Source organism: Podarcis gaigeae (genome assembly GCF_964106915.1).
Source record: "Podarcis gaigeae genome assembly, chromosome: 4".
Classification (NCBI taxonomy): domain Eukaryota; kingdom Metazoa; phylum Chordata; class Lepidosauria; order Squamata; family Lacertidae; genus Podarcis; species Podarcis gaigeae.
This window is the reverse complement of record NC_139677.1, coordinates 47,026,933-47,046,046: the sequence shown is the minus strand read 5'-3', so window position 1 is coordinate 47,046,046 and position 19,114 is coordinate 47,026,933. Positions and strand designations below refer to the sequence as shown.

At 39.7% G+C, this 19,114-nt stretch overlaps 1 protein-coding gene and 1 long non-coding RNA gene across 22 annotated transcripts in view; both read left to right on the top strand.

Moving 5' to 3' along the window:
* The window catches only part of DMD (dystrophin), a 991,104-nt gene that overhangs the window by 743,168 nt on the left and 228,822 nt on the right, over window positions 1-19,114 (top strand). For all 21 annotated transcript variants that reach the window (XM_083734089.1, XM_083734109.1, XM_083734093.1 and 18 more), the window contains one exon: window positions 2,790-2,944. In XM_083734089.1, coding sequence (XP_083590215.1) covers window positions 2,790-2,944 — 155 coding nt within the window. The remainder of the gene's footprint in view (window positions 1-2,789; window positions 2,945-19,114) is intronic.
* Window positions 11,904-17,766, top strand: LOC310842612. The gene is made up of 2 exons (XR_014563272.1): window positions 11,904-12,620; window positions 12,682-17,766. It is a non-coding gene; the product is annotated as an uncharacterized lncRNA (long non-coding RNA).

The window sequence follows — 19,114 nt, the reverse complement described above, 5'->3', positions numbered from 1 at the left end:
GAAGACATCAAGAAGAGGTGGCAAGAATACACAGAGGAATTATACCAGAAAGATATGGATGTCTCGAACACCCCAGGTAGTGTGGTTGCTGACCAGACATCCTGGAGAGTGAAGTCAAATGGGCCTTAGAAAGCACTGCTAATAACAAGGGCAGTCGAAGTGATGATATTCCAGCTAAACCATTAAAAAATTTAAAATATGATGCTGTTAAGGTGCTACACTCAATATGCCAGCAAATTTGGAAAACTCAGCAGTGGCCATAGGATTGGAGAAGATCAGTCTACACCCCAATTCCAAAGAAGGGCAGTGCCAAAGAATGCTCCAACTACCGCACAATTGCACTCATTTCACATGCGAGCAAGGTTTCACAGAAGCAGCCTGCAAGAGCACTCAAGATTGCAGTGCTTCTTTCATACTATTTGGACAGTCACTGCTGCTCATGTATACAAAAAAACATTGTGTGAACCACCCATCAATTATGCATCTTTTCTATTATACAGATATTCCTCAACTCTTGCTTGTTTGTAAGGGGAGCTTCATGGGCTGTAATGAAAATGCATTTTAAGTTGGAGGAGGTTGCTGACCCACATTGCTGTGTTTATCTGTACCTTTGGAACTTTTTTTTTCAGAAATACACTACAAAAATATTGCAGTAATTATATTCAGGCTGTTCATTTATCTACCTGATGTTCAGTCTGCTTTGTGTCACAGATAAATATTCAAAGAATTGCTTCATTCTCATTAATTAATTCAATGCTGTTAGTCAAGTCAAAAGCAGTTCTTTAGTGCAAAGATAAGTAAGAGAAAAGAAAACTGATTTTCACAAAGGGGAGCCATCACATATTATTCAAAGAATTTTGGTACAATAATTATAGTATTACTTTTTCTATTATGGCTTTTACTTTGCACAACTACAGTATTTACTCAAGACTTTTAACACGTTGGAACTGAGGACAAATGTTTCCTAATGTTCTCCAACAGACCAGGACAGTGAGGTTCCATAGCAATATTATTTAAACCTACATAACAATAAACTGCTGGTTATGGCTGTCAAGTGATATATATTCATAACATAATTTTATTTAAGTTTAAATGTCCCCCTTCCACGATTTTGTGTGAATGTGGCATAAACCTTGTCAAAGCATTCAAATTCAAAATAGTTTTTGGGTCGCTTTTCTTAAAAGCTTTTTTATGCTCTTGGGAGAAAGTATCAAAGAACTGATATTCCAATAATTATTATTTTTATCAGTACTATATTATCCCTGTATATGCATGTTCAGTACTATTCCAGTAGGTGGCACTCATTACATAACCTAATGGATAAAACAATAAATGAAAATTTGAAATATATTTATTAATTTTTGTACTCAGCATTTGTCCTATTTCCCTATATGCCCTATATGGATCACTAGCACACGTATAAATATAGAATGCTAAATATTTAAATCACCCATTTATTTTTAGGAGAGAAAAAACCATATAGCAGACAATATATATTGTCAATATATATTATCTGAAGAAGTGTGCATGCACACGAAAGCTCATACCAAGAACTGACTTAGTTGGTCTTTAAGGTGCTACTGGAAGGAATTTTTTTTGTTTTGACTATGGCAGACCAACACGGCTACCTATCTGTAACTGAATATATATACTGTTATGTATATATTTACATCACAGACTTAATACCAAACTACATCTTATATAGTTATATACTGCCACACTTGCGTGAGAAAACAGGCTGAGCAGGAGGAATTGTGACTGGAGAAACAACTGGCAGGGAATGAATAAAGCTGCATCTTCCTTCCTTCCTTCCTTCCTTCCTTCCTTCCTTCCTTCCTTCCTTCCTTCCTTCATTTCTCACCCCATGCACAGGTCAAGATTGCTGTGAGTGCTTTTCCCCAGGGGAAAAAATGGGTAAAAAACAATTTCAGAACTACGTGTAATGTGTAGCTTGGTTCTCAAACTGGTTGAAAGGTCATTTGTGTTCCTCAGGAAACCAGAGAGCTGTAGTTCTGTGACAAGAATGTGGGTTTCATTTTGTAACATAAAATTGTTGGCACCACCAGTCTGCAGTTTCCAGAATTATTCTGGGGAAACCATGAATGACAATTAAAATACTGGCCTGGCATACTCGTACCTTGCATTTTCTTGTACAGTTCTGTTACACTTTTGTTACTAGATTTATAATCTTCCATCTAATGACAAAACAATTCTAGATATCCTAAAACCAGATTTTACCTAAAGGGTTTTAAAGCTACAATTGAATGAATGGATCTCCCCCAATCCTGTTTGTTGTTGTTTAGTCGTTTAGTCGTGTCCGACTCTTCGTGACCCCATGGACCAGAGCACGCCAGGCACTCCCGCAATCCTAAGGACTTCTAATTCATAGATATAAATATAGATATAAAAATACTGTAGATATAGATATAGGACCTATTCACATTATCCTGACACAACCCCCACACTAATACAAGACAATAGAATGAATGAACAGCACCCCAATCTCTCTCCCTCCCCGTCTCTCCCCCCTCTCTTTCCCCTCAGTTGTACTTCTCTCTGCTTATTTGTCTGTTTCATAGCACAAAAAAATCTTAATTAAAACTATTTTAAAAAAAAACACTTCATGGAACAGAATTTTTTGTTGAAGTGAATTAGGGATATTATTTACCCAGAAACTTCATGTATCTAACTATCAAATATGTTTTAAGTATTACCTGAACTTGGAAAGGTTCTAAATGTTCCTCAACAATGTGTAATATGTTTTATATGCATTTCTGCTCTTCTTCCAGCAATTTGCAAAGGAGCTACGGCAGTGGCATATAAACGTGGATGTGGCAAATGATTTGGCACTTAAGCTTCTCCGGGATTATTCAACTGATGACACCAGAAAAGTAGAACTGATGACTAATAACATTAATGATGCTTGGGCCACCATTAATAAGAGGTAGGACACAACTTCTAGTACCATTCTTGTAAAACAAAACTAAGTAGTTGGATATTTTTCTTAAGAAATTATTAATATCAAAGTATATTAAGAAATACTTAACAGGTAAGGAGGAAACAGTTCTCAATTTACTGCTGTTATTTTCAACTGTTTTCAGTTATGTGACTTGGGAGGGTCTCTTTCAGGGGGTAAATTGTCAAGAATGTGTTTTTATCAGCTATTTTGCTTATTGTTGTTTAAGTATATGATTAATCATTTTCTGTGAGTTTTTGAGTTCCTGTGTGTGTTTGGGTTGCTGCCTAATCTTTTATATTGTTGTATCTATCTGTAACTCAGACCTGTCTGCCAGATTTCTTGCTTTCTATCATTATGCTTGCTAGGAAGCCCCATCTAGAACAATTATATTATTTGTGCTACACTGTTCAGTTATTATCAGTGCTATATACTAAGTATGGAAATGACACTCTTGTTCTGTTGAAGTGTGGTTCATGTAAGGTTAGAAGATGAAGCTCTATCAGGTCTCCATATGAAAAATCTATAAGTAATAATTTTTCCTAGATTAGGTTCTTGATTAAAGCTTTCTTTGTTCTTTTTTGTAGTCTCTCATCATTTATTTCGATACCTGTTCAATTCTGAAAGCTATTTTAGAGCCTTCCTCTAAACTATGAATCACCCATTATAAAATCTATATGAAAATTCATAGAATGAAATTAGTTTTATTAATGCAATAAAATTCAGATTCATTGTTTCATATTGTTGTACACTCAATGGGATGCATAAAAATTAAGTTTGGTTCACTTAGATTGGTTTAGTATCTAACATTAGACTTTATATCTAACATTAGGCTTTATAGCTTATAATCAAATCCAAAAATGAATGTGGTTTTAAATTGTGTTTAATTACAGTTTATGAATAAGGTCAGAAGAGTGCACAGTGTAAAATGTAAAATATAATCAGAGAGTTTCTTGGCATAGGGAAGATTATTTAAATCAGCTGTTATTACCAAAAGTGTTCCTTTCTTTTCTGTACTAAAATTACGGATAATCATTAGGCTAAACCTTATGTCTTATATGTCTGGGTTAAACTGTTGTACACTTTGAGGAACTTGAGCACAAAAGTAAAAATAAATGAAGGATAGAATTTGCCATCTTCCTTAGAAGTAAAAAGCATATGTCTTTTCCTGGCTTTATTTCCAGTTATTATCTTCCTGGACCCAAGTATGTCCCTTCCCTAGGCCATTTCTGTTTTGAAAAGTTGGAGGATTGACTGGCATCCTTCAGCTTCTCTATTTCCCTTTAAGTTCTGTATGTTTCTGACTGTTTGATCCGTATTTATAGCCAGACACGGCAGTAAGGCAGGTATGCATATTAATTATAAATAAATGGCACATGATCTTTAGATAGTGTTCCTTCTTCCAAAGTACCAGTGTAAGTTCACTTAGGAATTCTGGAAACCAGTACCAGTAGTTAAAGAACTCTGGGAATTGTAATCCTTGAGAAAGCAAATCACATTAGGTGACACACTTCTCTCCATTTGCTGTCTCTCCCCCTGCCCCGACCCCTGCCCAACACTGCTTCTGAATGGCAAATATCTGAAGATTTTACAAGATAGGTATACTAATGGGCAGGATTCAACTAAGTTGTTACCTGTGCAGAATGAGGTTCACTTATGCAATGCGACTTCTCCTTTTTTCTCTTTCCCCTATGCCCTGTTAATTTGCTTGGTGGGGAGGACCCAGAACAGGTTTGAGATGAGTGGAGGCATGCATGGGGAGGAGCCTTATGGTAGTCCTGTACGGTAGTATTTTTAACCCCCACACTTTGCTTCTTTCTTCTGAGCTACAAACACGACTAGAGGGGATGAGTGCTTGGTATGTAATGTACCAAAGACCAAATATTGAAACATTCCAAATATTGAAACATTCCAAATATCCCTCTCCAAATATTGAAACATTCCAACATTTGTAACATTGCTTATTATAAGTATAGCTTACGATGCTCAGATAGGTTATTAGATCACTTTGAACAAGAAGAGGATTATTCTACCCTATACTACTTTCCAATGAATTTGCTAAACCAAATACAAGATTTAATTTTTCAGATGGTTACCTTATATGTACTGTATAGTGTCTTCCAGCTTTTGAAATAGCTTTAGTTCATCAGTTGGTTCAGGTTATGTGAAAAATATGTTGGTTCAGAATTGAAATTATTGTCCAGATGTCCAGCATTAGTGAGCATGTCATTTCCTAAAACTGAGACTAGCTACTTATTACTGATCAATCTGCATTTAGATGCATCAGCTGCTCCTGCTGCTGCAAAGATGTTAGGAAATGTGCATAGGAGAAATAAGCAAGTGGGGAAAGGGAGACTTAATCCTTCCTTTGGATACCACTTTCCCCCTGCTGGGGCCCCAGACTTGTGTTTTTCACCAGAAACGGGGCCAGAAGCCTCCATTTGGGCCATAAGAGCTATTGGCTAGTTGTAGAGGAATAACAATGAGTAAGGGAAGGGTTACACACCCACCCTCTGCTTTCCCCCTGTAATGCAGCTCCTCCTAATGCAGCTTTGCAGCTGAGAGTTTAGAAATGTGAGCTGGACATGAATGTGTCATTCCATCTTCAACTTCAGTTGTTATATTTACTAGTTAGTGGTAGCAGTGAACAATTCCATGGACAATTCTTTCAGCTATTTCATGAGGTCATTCTAAGCTTCATCAGCTGCTATAGTGATTTCATAGGAATGTTGTCTTTCAGCTTGAATTGTACTCGGCAGCCATTTCTTATTGCTTCTATATACAAGGGCAAGCTGTCCCTTTCTGAAGTGATCTGAATATAGTTTTTAAACAAACAAATAAATCCTCAACCACTCTTTATCATTCCAGAAATTTAAATTTCTTCACTTGATCAGGCTGTTTGTTAACTATATCTAATTGTACGTCAGGTTTTAACAAATCCTGTTGAGATCTCAAATTGTGCTCTGTAAACAAAATTCCCATTTGTGGTTGATATACGTATGCCAACTGAAGCCTGCTGATTTAACTGATTGAAATCCTGGCTGCCCTTTCACAGCTTTCAATGTATATCTCATGGTGTGAATAAAGCATTTACACCAGAAAATTTTTGGTTGGATAGACGTGGTACAGAAGTCACAAGCTTGATATTGGTTTTGTTGGAAATGTAGTAATCTGTAGATACAAACTGTGTAGAGTTGTTACTTGTAAAGCACATCTGGTTACTCAGAAAGACCTTGGAGAACTTGCATGGTGATTCCAGAAGTTGAGAATCGCCTGCAGAGCATCACTAATAATTTGGAAATGAGAATTCAACCTGAGTTTCATGGAAACAGATTTGGCTTGGATGTAGAGGGAATCTCCCCACTTACATCCACATGTAGACTCCAGCTGCCCAGCCCCAACCAATATCAGGGCAGCCATCTTCAAAAGCAGACCTACATAGAACTTGCTGCAATGCTCTAGTCTGGATGTCCCTTATACATTCCAGTGAAACAAGTTCTGTTTTCTCCAGATAGGAGTGTAACTGGTGAACCAGCTGAAGTTGGAAAAAAAGCACACCTGAGCACTGCCGCAACTGGAGCTACTCAGTTAGCTTTGAGAGCACGAGCTTTTCCAAGTCGCAAATGTAGTCCTTCAGGGGAACACAACTCCGTTCAGGACCATTTGTAGTCTCCATCTTTCCCTGCCAACTGCACCTATGTCTTCTTTGGATTAAGTCTAGCTTATTCTCCCTCATCTAGCCACAAGCTGTCTCAAGTCACCAATTAAGATCTCACATTGGTCCCAAAGTCCGGAGGAGCTTTGTTGGACTGGTTATAGATAGGGGAAAGACCTGGAGGCAGCAAAAAATGGGGTTGGTTATAGATGCTATATACAGTGAGAAATAGGAACATAGGGTGGAGGAGAAGGAAGCATGAATTGCATATGAGGGGAATTCTGCCACTTGTGACTTTTGCTATCACTTCAACATTGTGTTTTCTCAAATCTAGGGGAGTAATGGGATCATGAAGCAGTGAAATATGTGGGGAATGCAAGCTGCATTCCTACCCCCCATATTTATTAGAAATCATTAGCAAATTCCTCAGTGTCTTACTTCCAGTATGTTTTATATTCATTTACACCAAGCTTGCAGCCACGATGTGTCAGTAAGGTGTGCCGCGCTTGACAAACCATCAGTTGAACAAACAAGGAGCCACCCAAAAACAGAAAATATTATACTTTGCCTGCAGCTGATAGTTCAGCCAAAAGTGTTTCGGTCAGACTGAGAACATCTGCCAGCTTGTATTTTGTTTAGCTTAGCTAGATCTGCAATTGATTGTTATGTATTTACCCCTTGCCCCACCATTTTGTTTTATAACACTGAACCATAATGAAAACGACATTCTAACTCCTGTAATTGCCAAGTTTGTTAGTGTTTGATGGGTGCTTCCCTTTTTGCTCATTTTTGTAGTAGCTAGAAAGATGCACTAGAGGCACATACTCTAATTACTTGGGCCAAAGCCAGGATTACTTGTAAACATGTGTCTTCATCTTCTTTTTTGAAGCATTTACTATCACCAAAATAACTGTATTTTGTGTTAAACACAGGTAGCAGGGGACTATGTGGTCTGTGCTGCTTGAATTAGTAACAGCATATCAACCAGCTGGACTAAGAGGAGGGAAAAGACTAGAAGGAAGGGAACAACAGGCAGAATATCCTGGATGTAAAATTATTACTGCAGGATTGTGTAGTTTTCTACTCCCTTGGCCTCTTACTAGTTTAAGCACTAATTCTTTCTACTGCTACATTCTTGTTTAAGAATTAGTATGATACAGAAAGCAAAAACATGTGTATCTTAAGCCAGGCTTTTCAATATTTACTTAAAGGCTACTGGCCCCTACAACATTTTATTGTATCTTACAGCTGTTAGCTTTTAAAACAAGTAATACATGTGGAGGCTTGTGAAAAGTCATCAGAATATTTGTTATAAATGCAGGCTGCTTGCTTCTTTGCACCCATTCCCATAGATTGTACATGGGCCATTGTGTTCCTAGGTACTTTCTGCTGATAGTTAACAACAGAATCCTAATAAAATTGTGAGCATTTCATTGCAACTCAACAGCTCAGCCAGTGACTAGGTCTATGACATTTCAATATGCTGAAGCCAGGGTAAGGTCTAAAAGTTCTGTCATTTTAATCTAATTCATATATCTACCACTATGGCAAGTGCCCCAGTATGGAATTCACACGGAAAATATACACTCATAATAGAATGTATAGGTGCTAATGTAGACTGCCTTGCTTCGAGAAAATGTGCTGTTGTAATTAGCAAATCTTGCTCATCAAGTTACATTTGCTTACAATGAATTGCATTTGCCATTCCACTGCCCATTCCCAATATCTCATAACAATGTACACAAGAAAAATAAATAAGAATCATGAAACTGAATTTTATTATTCATATTACATGTGAGTAAGCCCCACTTGAGTAAACATATAAAGGAGTGAGCTATAATGTATGCCCAAAGGAATTGTGAGCAGCCTAGTGCCTCACCAAAGACTCCTTGAGTTCAGCTTAGCAGTGATGAGATAACAGGAAAGGTCCTCTTGTGGATCAGTAACTGGTTAAGGAACAGGAAACAAAGGATATGAATAAATAAACCATAGATAGATGATAGATAGATAGATAGATAGATAGATAGATAGATAGATAGATAGATAAATTTATTGTCATTGTCCGTATATACACAGTATACACAACAACGAAAATCAAACACCCAAGACCGGATTCACATACACAATCGCACGTATCTCCAACACTCTCATCCTATTCAGACATAATATATTAGAACATAACATAATCCAGAATATAACATAACCTATTAGAAGCATAGCATAACCTAAAACCTATCTCATTCCTTACTACTCACTGCTTGCTATTTCTTACAACTGGCCCTGAGATCATTATTTAGTGCAATCAGAGCTCTTGGATAGAAACTATTCAGAAGGCGTGTGGTTCGTGTTTTCATTGTCCTGTATCTTCTGCCCGAAGGCAACAGTTCAAAGAGGTTGTGAGCAGGATGGGTGGGATCTCTCAGGATATTGTGTGACTTCTTCAAGCTGCGAGACGTGAAGATCTCATCCAGGGTTGGTAGTTGGAGCCCAATAACATTCTGGGCAATTTTAATTATTCTCTGTAAAGCTTTTTTATCCATTTCAGAGCTGCTCCCATACCACGATAATATACTATAGGTTAAGACACTCTCAATGGTACTGTGATAATAGGACAGAAGTAGGTGCTGAGATAGATTCAATCCCCTGAGCATTCTCAGGAAATACAACCTCCCCTGCACCTTCCTCACAACCATATCTCCAGTCTGCAATAGCAGATTGTGAATAGCACGGACAATATTGTTAGAATGTAGTTCACACATGATATTCCAATCTATTTGGACTAAGGACTAAACTATGTCCCTCCTTATCATATTGAGATTTCGGACCATCAAATCCATGGTCTCTAATTTCATTAATTTGGTCAGCTAACGTTGCTGCCTCCTGTATAGTTTTGGGATGTCACTCTGTCACCAGATATTTCAGTTCCCTATTTATGGTCGCATAAAATTTCTCTAGCGCCACAACTTCCTTGATTTTCTGGACTGAATCTGCACTCTCTTGCTCCAACCAATTTGTGAGGAAATTTGAAATTTTGCCTCCAAGTTGAGCATACGTTTCTTCTTTTAGCTTTGTCACCCTTCTGAACTTTCCCTTAGCTGCTCTGAGGTTATTCCAAATCGTGTACAGTGTTGTCCCGCAAAACGAATGCCTTGCAAGACGGAAAACCCGCAAGATGAAAGGGTTTTCCGTTTGCGAGTTGCTTCGCAAGACGAATTTCCCTATGGGCTTGCTTCGCAAGAAGAAAGCCCATAGGGAAATCTCCGGGGACCTCTTTTAAATGCTGGCGGTGGGGAGCAAAGCCTTTCCCCCCCTCCGGCCTTCAGAAGAGGTCCAGGAAGGCCGGGGGGGCCGAAAGGCTTTGCTCCCCACCGCCAGCATTTTAAAAGCAGTCCGGGATAGCAGGGAAGCGCTTCCCGCTATCCCGGACGGCTTTTGAAGGCAGGCGGGGGGAGCAAAGACTTTTGCCTCCCGCCGGCCTTCAGAAAAGGTCCTGGACCTCTTCTGAAGGCCGGAGGGGGGCAAAAGTCTTTGCTCCCCCCTGCCTGCCTTCCCGGGAGAGCGGAGAAACGCAGCGCGTTTCTCTGCTGTCCGGACGACTTTTGAAGGCAGGCGGGGGGGGAGCAAAGACTTTCACCCCCCGCCGGCCTTCAGAAGAGGTCCAGGACCTCTTCTGAAGGTTGGCGGGGGGCGAAGGTCTTTGTCCCCCCTGCCTGCCTTCCCGGGGGCTTTTAAGATCGCCCCGGGACAGCGGAGAAGTCCTCTGCTGTCCCGGGGTTTTTTAAAATGCTGGCGGGCGGCAGCGAAGGCTTCGCTGCCGCCCGCCAGCATTTTAAGATTGCCCCGGACAGCGGAGAAGTCCTCCGCTGTCCCGGGGTTTTTTAAAATGCTGGGGGTGGGAAGAAAAGCCCTTGTCCCCCCCCCCAGCCTTCAGAAGAGGTCGGGGGACAGACTGTCCCTGGACCTGGTCTGAAGGCGGTTTCCATAGGAACGCATTGGTTGATTTTCAATGCATTCCTATGGGAAACCATGCTTCGCAAGACGAAAAACTCGCAAGAAGAAAAAACTTGCGGAACGAATTAATTTTGTCTTGCGAGGCACCACTGTATAGATTAATTGTTTAAACACATCAAAGTTTCTGGACTGGTCTTCTGGCATATGTGCATATATTTCTGCTAAGGTTCCACTAATTCTAGCCCTTAATATTACCATTTTTTCCTCATCCTTTACTTGGAAATCATTGCATGCTCTTTCAAACGAGATGAGGAAAGCCTCTGGATTATCTTTCTCTTTGAATTCAGGGAAATGCTTGAGATCTACCCTAAACTGGCTTTGGTCATTTGCACTATTATTATTATTTTGGTTTTCCCCAGCTGCCAGTTCCAGTCTCTGCATTTCTAACTGGAATTGCATCTCTTTCCCCCTCAGATGGTACTGCTCCCTTTCTTGTTCAGCTTTAATGGTCTCTCTTTCTAATTTAAATTTGTATTCCTGTTCCAATTTCCATTTTTCAAATTCTAAAGAGAGTTTAGGCTCTACTGCCGCAGAGGGAATTTCTAATATTTCTTCTAAAATCTGTCCCTCTTCCTGAGGATTCCCATCCCCCCCACCCCCCATTCAGAGCTTTCATATGGTGTTTCCTTACAGGACTTCTAGGTTTTTTTGGGTGGCATTTTGAGTGAGTGTGATTTGACAGCAAAACAGGGTCAGGAGAATTATTATTTTTTAAACCCACTGCTATTCCCTCTGGTTAGGTTTCCTTTTAGACTCTGGCCCAGAAGTCCTGCACTGGGTCTTCACACTGACCCTGCAAGCTCACTTCACCCAACCACAAGTCTAAACCTCTACCAGAATAGCTTCAAGTTCTCTTTTCGATTTATTACTTTGGCCTCACTTCACACACTGTGTTTTCCACAACTACACCAGTATGTCTTCTCACCCGGGATAAGGTGGTCATCGCTAGATCTACCTTTCCCCTCATGGGTGTATTTATCCCACCTCTGCCACCAATTTTGTGGCGTTCGTACTGAGCCCCCAGTCGTTTCACAGACTATTGACCTGTACACCACTGCTTTATTCTTCTGCTGCCACCAACCAGGTTTCTTCTGGTGAAATACCGAGTCTCAGTCAGGTTGTAAAGTCAACAACGAAGATTAAAGTTTATTGAAGAACAAAGTTTAAAATATATTCAGAACGGTTCCTCAAACGGTTCCCTTAACCAGATGTGGCTCTATCTCACAGTCACACTCTTCTCTCTCAGTTCTATCCCTGTCTCTCACTCCAGCTGTCACATTCGCTATGTTCGTATTTTACTGGCTCTGTCTAACTCTGACTCCTCTATCTCCCAATGGTAAAACCCGTGGGCTGAGCCTCAAAACCAGGTAGGCTCCGCATCTGAGCTTTCTCATTGGTCAATCTACATTAACCACTTCCATCCCCCTGCACAAACAAAATCTCAAGGAATGGGCAAACGCCACATTGACAACAGGAAGGAAATGATTTGAGTGAGGGCACTACATAAGAAGAGTGCTGCTGGATTAGACCAAAGGCCCATCTAGTCCACCATCCTGTTTGCACAGTGTTCAGCCAGATGCCTATAGGACAGTACAGCTGCACTTTTCCCACTTGTGATTTCCAGCAACTCGCATTCAGAGGCATACTGCTTCTGGGAATTGTCAATTTTCACTGCCTGTAATAGCTGAAATATCATTTGTCCTCATTTTGAAGCGACCTCGCTAATGTCATTTTTGTCTGAAAGATTACCTTGAGCTGCAAACATATACACCCTTTGCTGGGAGTATGTCTCATTGAGCTAAGTGGGGCATACTTCTGAGTAGACTCGTATGAGTTTGCTCTGTAGGTGTTCCTAATTGTAAAAAGATTATAACTAGTTGTTTTCTTTTTGAAGGCTCTATTATCAGGTGACATTTGGGATAATATGAGGTGATATCTGTCTTTTTATCACAAAAACGTCTCATATAAGACTGTCTCAAACTGAAGGCAAAGGGTGCAGTGGTCTATGCACACTTGCAAGTCTCAATAAAGAGTCATATTCTTCCTTTTTAGAAATAAGAATGAAGCCCCCTACCTCCCAAAATGAGATTTTGACTTCCATCTTCCTTAAATTAAACCACCTTCCTTTCTCATCACTCAAGCACCAGAAGAAGCAAAGGATTTCACAGGATCAAGATCTCAGCTCAGTACTGTATTCAGATATGAATGTTCCCTGGATCTGACACAACTAAATGCTTATTGTCGTCTTGGCTTCCTGATAAATTTGTTGGTTTGAGGTATATCTGTTTGCTTTTCATTTTCCGACTTACCTTTTATTTTTATTTTACTGTGTACTTAGCTGAAACACAATGCTGGATTGCTGTTTGTCTTTGCCAAGGTTTAAACTGATCTGTTAGATTTTCATGGGAGAAACAACACAGTGAATAACTCAGATTTCCCTTAGCAATACTACCATATTGCATGTAAAATTTTATAGCATATGGACTGATTAGCATTCAGAAAGTGGTGGTGGACATCTAGAATATAAAATACTTGCTGCAGTGGAAAACATTCAAACATAATAATAATAGCAGTCCGTGGAATGAAGGATACAGAGAAGGAAAGTTCTATACAGTATTATAAAGCATTCAAGTGACACTGCTCGACTATAGAGCAAGCAACTTGTAAAAGATTTTTAAATGCCACCCTGTGGCATCCACATAAAGAGTTCCAAGAACGATTATTTGGGTTGATCTTAATCTTATTAAAGGATAGAAGGTCAGGAGTTTAGCTGAAGTCAATTTGTTGTTGTTGTTTTCTACCCTTTAAAAACAAGGCCCCAGAGTTGCAGATTTCAATGGATGCTACAACAAAGTCATTCTTTCAGTTGCACACATAACTTGTGTAAAGGTAGGGGAGATCATTTAACCAGGCAAGCAGAAATGCACTGGCAGAAGTCTCTTAGGACTACATTGAATTGCACCCTAAATGATTTTAGTCTTTCTGCCATTCTTTTCATGCAGTAGAACTACTTTATATTTGCTTACTCTTTTTAAAATGTAAATCTCTGGCTGTTTACCATGATATTCTGTGCAACACTGAATTCCAGCTCACTTTTAGCACTCCATGCCTCCCTCCTACATTCTCTTGCTTGACAGTGATCATACTTTTACAGTGGTACCTCGTGTTACAGACTCTTCAGGTTACTGTTGGAGGCAAAGAACAAGATGGTGCCACTTCCCATGCCACATAGTGAAGCATATCAAACTGGCAACCAAATCTTATTTAAACACTGGCAACATAAAGTATCATTCATTGTACCTGAGGGTGGCAAGCTAGCTTAGGTTTGGCAGGGTTGCTCAGATCGCATGGTGGACATATATTTATAATCTAGCACCTCACTGCGGTTTGCTCTCCGCTTGGCACCTGCCTTCTCAAACAGATGCTGCAATGAAGCAGTTCTCTCACCAGCACTCATCATGTGAGCAGAGCAACAGAATAACTACTAGGCTGAAATCCCTGAATTGGCTACCTGTTTGCTCAGTCAGGGGCCTTTTACAAGTATGTTGTCTGCAACACATTGGGAGAAAGTCCATAGACAAGCTGGTCAGCCAACATGGAGTATTGTCCACATTGGCTCAGGGAAATAGGAATGGCTGGTTGTGTGTGGAACACCTGAAGAAGAAGAAATCAATCAGTTTGCAACCTTCACTTCCACATTTTTACCTTCCTTGGTATGCATATTGCTGATAATTCATACACAGTTGAATTAAATAAATTTCAACTGTCATTTGCATTCAGATGTGCTGTTCTTAGTCCAAACGCCCTCTCAGAGCTATTAGTGTCCTCAGAATCTGTCACATTTGGCTACATTTCTAGATGAAATCCTATTAAATCCTGGGAGCCTGCAGGTCATAAAGCCAATCCCCTGCCAAAAGCAGGAGTTTATCCAAAGCCATTCTTGTAAAGGGTAATAGACCCTCATCTACACATACTTGGAAATATGATTGGAAGTTACTTAAATGATCCAAAAGTCTTTCCTTCTTAAAGGTCTGAATCCAAATGAAAGCAACAACATGCTTATGTACTCTGTTCCTAAAGATGTGTAGTGATAAATGTTTTATCACACATTTAGGAAGTTAGTTACAGTACTGAAGCCTAACAAAGAGTTATTCTTAACTTTGAGCGTAAATCATTACAGTTGCAATCTGAAACATTATTTCTTGTCTCTCTTCCCCATGGTAGGCAAGAAGAACAATCAGCCTTTATCCACTATAATAATACTTTCCTGTGATAGACAAGAGGAATTTAAAGTCTCCCTACTTCCTCCTGGTGATTCTAAGCTAAACTAATTATATTCCATCATTCTCTCCTCATTTTACATTAAATTGAATAACTACCCGTTTACTTGATCAGGGATTTTTCTAATGAATGTTTTATTTGTCATATCATTGCTACTTACTACTACCAACTCCAGCATAGCATTTTCCCAAATGAAACTTGGTAAAGAAATTTATGATCTAGCATACCTACAAGTAACTGTGCCCTACCATTTTTCAGGACAGCTATTTTGCAATTTGTTCAGGAAAATTAGAGTATGCAATAATTCTCCATGGCTTATTAGTTTTTAACTTTCTCGTGGCAACAAGGAAAAAAAACCCCTGTCTACATCAAGAACTGGCAGTTTCCAGCAGTGACAGCTGTACTTAATGATTTTATTTTGTTCCTGAGTTTATGCCCAGTTTCCCAGTCCTTCCACATTTCACAACTATCTGCTAATCTACAGGGATTCTGTAGTTTTCTTGCATGTGCTGAAAACAAACTGAGGGTGAATATAAGAGACGTATTTAGTGGTATTCTTCCACCAGAGAACCCCTTTAAAACTTTTGTCTAACATCCACAATTCTGAGAACCTTAAACCTTCATTTTCTAAAATAAAGTATTCTTTGATGTGGAGGAAGAAAATGGACAGTGTGTGGACAGTAACTATTAAAGATGAGAAACCAACAGGGGTTTAGTTTCCAGGAACCAGGATTGTCCCACTTACCTGACTATCTCCTACATTGCCATGAACCTTGTAGAGGTTGTATTGGAGGGACTGTCAGATCTGGATATAGAATGGGAGGAGCTCAGAGAGTCAAAGGTAGAGGACCCTGGGGAGGGGCAGAACAGGCTGTCAGATGAGCATCCCACCCCTATGACACTTACCACCTCTAGTTCGGTTTTTCCAGCCTTAGAGACACCTCTGACACCACCTCTGGTCACAAAGGAGCCTTCCCCCTTCAGAGGAGAGGTCTAAGAGTAAGCCTGATGCCAAGAAGGCTCTGACTCCACCCATCTCTCTAAGCATGCTGTCAAAACAATCTTTGCATAGCCAGCCTACTCAGATGAATGCCCATTTGATTGCCCAGTCCCAGACACATGATGCTTGCTGCACAAGTGTCTGTCATACTTCAAAAGGAAGCTGCAGGGTGTGTGTGTATTATTGGATCATTATCTCAGCTCGTGCTTAGCCTTGAATTCTCAACTTTTGTAGACCTGCTGAAACTTGTAACCTGCAGTCTGCCTTCAAAAGGAAGCCAAAACCTGGAACTTTTCACCACTTCAGAGTGGGGTACATGTAAGAACACACATGTGCACACTGACTAGAGGTGTGTGGCCAGTGTGCCTGCCTTCTGGCTTTCTTCCAAACCATATTTACCTGCTGAGGGTAAACATGGGTGGAAATAGTTATTGTTTAAGTTCGCACGTTAAATTGCTTCATCTATCACATCACATTGTTCACCTCGGTGGAATTGTAAATGTAAACTTACGTCCTGGAAGACGAGAAAATCTGTAATTCTCGGTTAATTGGAAGAAGCAGCCCTGACTTCAGTACTGTCAGCATGATTTCAGTTTGGCGATATGATAATGATTATTATGTCAAATGCAATCAAGAATGCAAGCCTTGAACTGACAAGAGACTTAGTTACTTTTAAAAATGCATGATTTCATGTAATATGTGGTCTCCTATTCTGTAGTAGCCAAAGCTGGGTACAAAAGGAAACTAACTTATCCTGAGGAAGAAATTGTGGTATTGTTACTTATTTTTATACAGCATTTTACTTCCTGTAAGTTAACAGCTTAATTTCTTTCTTTCTTTTTAATGCATTGGATAACCATTCACTTGGGTCTTTTTTTTAGTTACTGAACAGAAACAGAGATTGAACTAAACTTTATATGCTGCCTTTCCACAAAGGAAATAAGTGGCTTCCATTATACAGGATAAATAAAAAAATAAGCACAATACGTACACCTAAGCATTTCAGTAACTACATTTCAATAAACAATTGTTTCAATAAACAATTCATTGAACCATCTTTTTATTTAAAAAAACATACCAAAATATCTGCATACATATTAAAATCTGATATATTAAAATACAAAGAACAATCATAACAATCATTCCAGACATGGAAGTTGTAAAAACCTAACAAACTGTTATGGCAATCATAGTCACAAAAAAACTAAGATGTTTGGTGGAACATGCTCCAACAAATACCAAGCTGTATAACACAGGCAACAGTGCACCATAAGGAGTGGACAAGAACATTACACTGAAGGTTGATTCACACAGTAAGTTCACAGTTTTCACACAGACTATCACATGCACTTGCTTTGGGCTGTGTTTGTAGCCCAAACTAAGTTCATGGCCACCATGAGGGATGTAGGCAAACATGCCTATGTTGTACATAGTCTGTCACTGCACTTGGAGAGGTGAGGCCTCTGACTTAGTTAAGTCGGCACCCCGCTCTCCTTTCCTGCTTCTCTGAACTGCAGCTCAGGGCTGTGGGGCTTTGGTGAGGCCAACTTGCCCCATCCACCCAAGAATTCTGGGGCCCCAGGGTTGGTCATGTGGGAAAGCCTCCCTATTCACCTTCAGGGCTGCTTGCCCTTGACCTAGCAGAGGAGTGGTATCACTGCAGGCTTAGCCTGCTTTTTTACAGCATTCCCCATGACTGTTTTTCTTTGCAGGTTTGGTTTAAAGCTAAATAAAGTGCCCCGCCCCAGTTTAACACATTTATATATGCCTGTGCCTTTATTTATTTTTAATTTATTTTTTATTTTTTATTCATACAAAACCAAAATAAAATAATTTTACATGAATAAAAGGAAAAAAGAAAAACTTTCGTTTTCATAAACATACAAAACAACTCAAAACTAAACAATACATAGAATGCCTTTATTTCAGCCTTCAACTGCAGTCCCTTCCAATATAGTCACATAGAAATAGGTTTTCAGGATAAACAACCAAATTACAGAGAGATCGTGTATAAGCCTGCTTGGGGTTTCTAGGAGTCAAATCTCTCAGTGGTTACACGCTGTCTCTACTTCTCATATTGGTAAAGGCTTGCACATGAACACAAAATTCCACACTAGATTTGATGAACAAGATCTGTGGATAGGATCTCTTGCAAATGGGCTCCATGGCATTGACGGAGGAAGCTAATCTTGTCACCCTTTACCACTATCCTGTTAACTCCCAAACTGTCCTACATAGCAAAATATATAACTATCATGCAGGTAGTTGCAGATTTTGCCTGCAGGGCAGAAAACATAGGGAGGTTGATTTCAATCGGAAAAGCAGCCTGGGAAAAGGGGTAACCCTACCCTAGCACAAGTTGACTTGTTAATGTTAACACACCAAAACACAGTTATGTTAAAAGCAAATGCACTTGAACTCCTCCCACAGGCAGTGTGGGAGAATGAAAGGTCAGGGAGGTCATAAGAACCCAGGATGAAGTTAAACTTGTTCAGGTTATACTAAGCCATGCTTTAGTGGGGTGTCTGAACACAGCCAGTGTGCAATGTTGAAAGTATGTGGTTTGAAAATAACATTTCTAGTTTAATCTCTTGGAGAGCATGAGTATGCACTGCATATCTGACTCTTTGCCCAAAGATGATGCTGTGAAGAATATATTGATTAGGAACAGGCCCAGCCCTGCTATTCAGCAGGCTAAAACAACCTGTTTCAAACCAGCACCATAAGGGGAGGATAGACAAAACCAGGAATTAATGTCTAAAGGGTGCAGACTTTTTAAACAGTTAGTGTGCTCTACTGGGGGTGTAAGAGGCATTTTGACTCAACCTCAGGCAGCAAAATGTCTTGGGACAGCACTTGTGGGACAGCTAAAGCATGGCTGGTGCACAGGAAGTTCTAAACAAACAATATTCTGATAATGTTTTCATTCATAGTGTCTCTATATAGTACAGTGGTTCTCAACCTGTGGGTCCCCAGATGTTTTTGGACTACAACTCCCATCATCCCTGAGCTCTGGCCTTGCTAGAGTTGTAGTTCAACAATATCTGGGGACCCACAGGTTGAGAAAGGCTGAGTGCCTAGCACACATTTACAAATACTAATTTGACATTGTCGTCTTGGTTTTATTACTACTCATCATTGCATAGTTCCTTCATTTGAATCCTAACAATCCTTTTTTTAAAAAAATGAAAGCTGGAAACTGCCCTGTTTT